At 64.2% G+C, this 2376-nt stretch overlaps 1 protein-coding gene across 1 annotated transcript; it reads right to left on the bottom strand.

Annotated features, from left to right (window-relative positions):
- Positions 1 to 293: 293 nt before the first annotated feature.
- Positions 294 to 2305, bottom strand: CAMKV (CaM kinase-like vesicle-associated). The gene is made up of 5 exons (XM_009330635.1): positions 2211 to 2305; positions 885 to 1016; positions 730 to 804; positions 508 to 646; positions 294 to 422 (listed from the first exon to the last, which is right to left on the bottom strand). The coding sequence occupies exons 1-5, from the start codon at positions 2303 to 2305 to the stop codon at positions 294 to 296; spliced, it is 570 nt and encodes a 189-aa protein (XP_009328910.1).
- Between the last annotated feature and the right edge of the window lie 71 nt (positions 2306 to 2376).

Raw genomic sequence — 2376 nt, forward strand, 5'->3', positions numbered from 1 at the left:
GGGCCCGCGGGGCCCCCAGCAGCAGCCGCGGGGTGATGGGGAGTGGGGGGGGCCCGCCGCGAGCACCCAGGATCAGCCCCGGGGTGATGGGGAGTGGGAGGGACCCGCCGGGAGCACCCAGGATCAGCCCCGGGGCGATGGGGAGCGGGAGGGACCTGCCGGGAGCACCTGTGACCATCAGGAGGGACCCGATGGGAGCCCCCAGGACCGGTCCCCGGGGTGGTGGGGAGCATCAGGGACCTGCTGGGACCCCGGCAGCGCCACCCACCCCTGTGTGCCTGCCCAGCTGGCTCTCACCCACCCAGGTACTCGGGGGTGCCGCAGGGCTCCTTGATGAGCCCGTTCTCCAGCTTGGCCAGGTGGAAGTCGCTGATGACAATCTTGGAGTTCTTCAAGCGGTTATAGTACACCAGGTTCTCCAGCTGCCAGTGCAGGGGCTGTGAGCGCCGGGGCGGGGGGCACACCAGCACCCAGGGGTGCTCCCAGCCCCCCCAAACACACACACACCTTGAGGTTCCTGTGGACGATCTTGAGCGAGTGCAGGTAGGCCACGGCCTCCAGCACCTGCCGGATGACGTTGCTGGTGTCCCTCTCCGAGTAGTAACCCTGGTCCAGGATCCAGTCGAAGACCTCCCGGCCGGTGGCCCTGCCGGCAGCAGCTCTGCCGAGACACACCCCCCCCGTGGGGGCACCCCCAGCCCGACCCCCCCCAGTGCCCCCCAAACTTACAGCTCCAGGAAGATGAAATACTCCTTGCGGGTGATATAGACATCCACCAGCTGCAGGATGTTGGGGTGCTTCACCCTGCAGAGAGACGGGGGAGTCAGCGGGGGGTGCCCGCTTTGCCCAATGGCACAGGAGCCCCCCCTGGCCCCAGCACTCACATTTTGAGGATGATGATCTCGTTTTTGGCCGCCTTCCGCACTTTCCGCCCGTCCCGCTTCAGAAACTTCTTGCAGGTGTACAGCTTCCCTGTCGTCTTCTCCTTGGCCCGGAAGATTTCGCAGAACTCCTCCCTGGAAAGGCGCCCGCAGCTGTCACCCCTCCCAGGGACCGCCGAGCTCGGGACGCTTGGGTGGCCCCTGGGCCCACCAGCATCCCCCCCATCCCAAGTGGGAAGAGGAGATGCCGCAGGGGTGGAAGGAACCTGCGGCTAAAAACCTCTCCGGAGCAGAGTGGAAAAAAAAAAGGGCAGTGAGAAGGAATCGATATGGAATACGCAAATTGATAGGGAAGGGGGAAAATTTGCCGATTAAAAAGCCCCCTCCCCACGGCAGCTGGGGTAGGACCCGCTGCAAAGCTGCCCGTGCCAAGGCAGAACAGCAGCACACCCCGACGTCAATGTGAGCACCGCAGTTGGGAAGAAAGAAGGGGAGATGTGCTGGTTGCCCGGGGATGCTGCAATATTTCTGTTCTATTACTAATGGTGCTCGAGCCCATCGGCCAGGCAGGAGCCGTGGGGGAGCCCGTGGGGGCACTCGGCACTGCTCTGGCAAAGCCTTTGGCTTTCCAACCCCCCAGGCTGTGCCGAAATCCTCGTGGCTGCTGTCCCGGGTGCAGGGGAACTGGGACCCATGGGCTTTGGGACAGGCTGCCCAGAGGACAGAGCAAAGCTCTGAGAGCACCTAAAAAGGTCCCCGATGCCACCCAGTGTCACCCTGCCAGGCGCGACCCACGGCCAAGCGGTCCCGGTGTTTCGGAGGCTGACGGAAAAATTTCTGGCATGTGTTTTGGGGTCAAACCGCTCTCAGTGGGTCTGAGGACTTCGTTTTGTGGAGCGCTTCCTAATGGGTTCCCCCAGCACGGCAATAAAAGTTGGGGGTAAGCAGCAGTGCTCCGCTCCCTCCCAAATGACATCTGCCCTTTCCTTTGCCGGAGCACTCGGGGGAGCCAGGATCGTGCGGAATTGCTGCAATCTCCGCAGATCCTGGGGGGAGGAGGGAGGGATATGGGGAGCCGCCCAGCTGCAGCCGGCAGCAGCAGGGAAACCTCATTGCCCTCCTTGGAGCCGGCGGTGAATACCCCCATGCACCCACCAGCGAGAGGGGTTAATTAGGGAACAGCCACCCCGAAATGCACTCTGCCCATCCCAGCTGGGGGCCGGCACCGCAAAAGCTCCCGCGGGCAGCATCATGCTGCTCCTCAGCCTGGGGCACGCAGGCGGTTGGGGTCCCCGGGGCACCCCCGGGGCCGGGGAGGGACCAACTCACGTTTTGATGACCTGGCCCAGGTCATATCTGTCGGTCACCTCGGACGGCTGGTTATAATCTTTCTTGTCTCCCAGCGTCACGCAGCCAAACGGCATCGCAGGGCCCGGTGCTGGCAGGGCAGGGAGAGGCAGTGAGCGCCCTGGCACCGCCGGCCCCCCTGGAGCCG

This window comes from Pygoscelis adeliae, unplaced genomic scaffold (assembly GCF_000699105.1).
Source record: "Pygoscelis adeliae isolate BGI_AS28 unplaced genomic scaffold, ASM69910v1 Scaffold798, whole genome shotgun sequence".
Taxonomy (NCBI): Eukaryota; Metazoa; Chordata; class Aves; order Sphenisciformes; family Spheniscidae; genus Pygoscelis; species Pygoscelis adeliae.

Bases quoted from the DNA above. Each gene is read 5' to 3' on its own strand.
- CAMKV (XM_009330635.1), bottom strand. From the start codon at position 2,305: ATGCCGTTTGGCTGCGTGACGCTGGGAGACAAGAAAGATTATAACCAG. The intron at 805-884 runs GTGAGTGCTGGG...GTCTCTCTGCAG, and splicing joins GAGATCATCATCCTCAAAAT to GGTGAAGCACCCCAACATCC. The intron at 423-507 runs GTGTGTGTGTGT...CTGCACTGGCAG, and splicing joins TCGTCCACAGGAACCTCAAG to CTGGAGAACCTGGTGTACTA.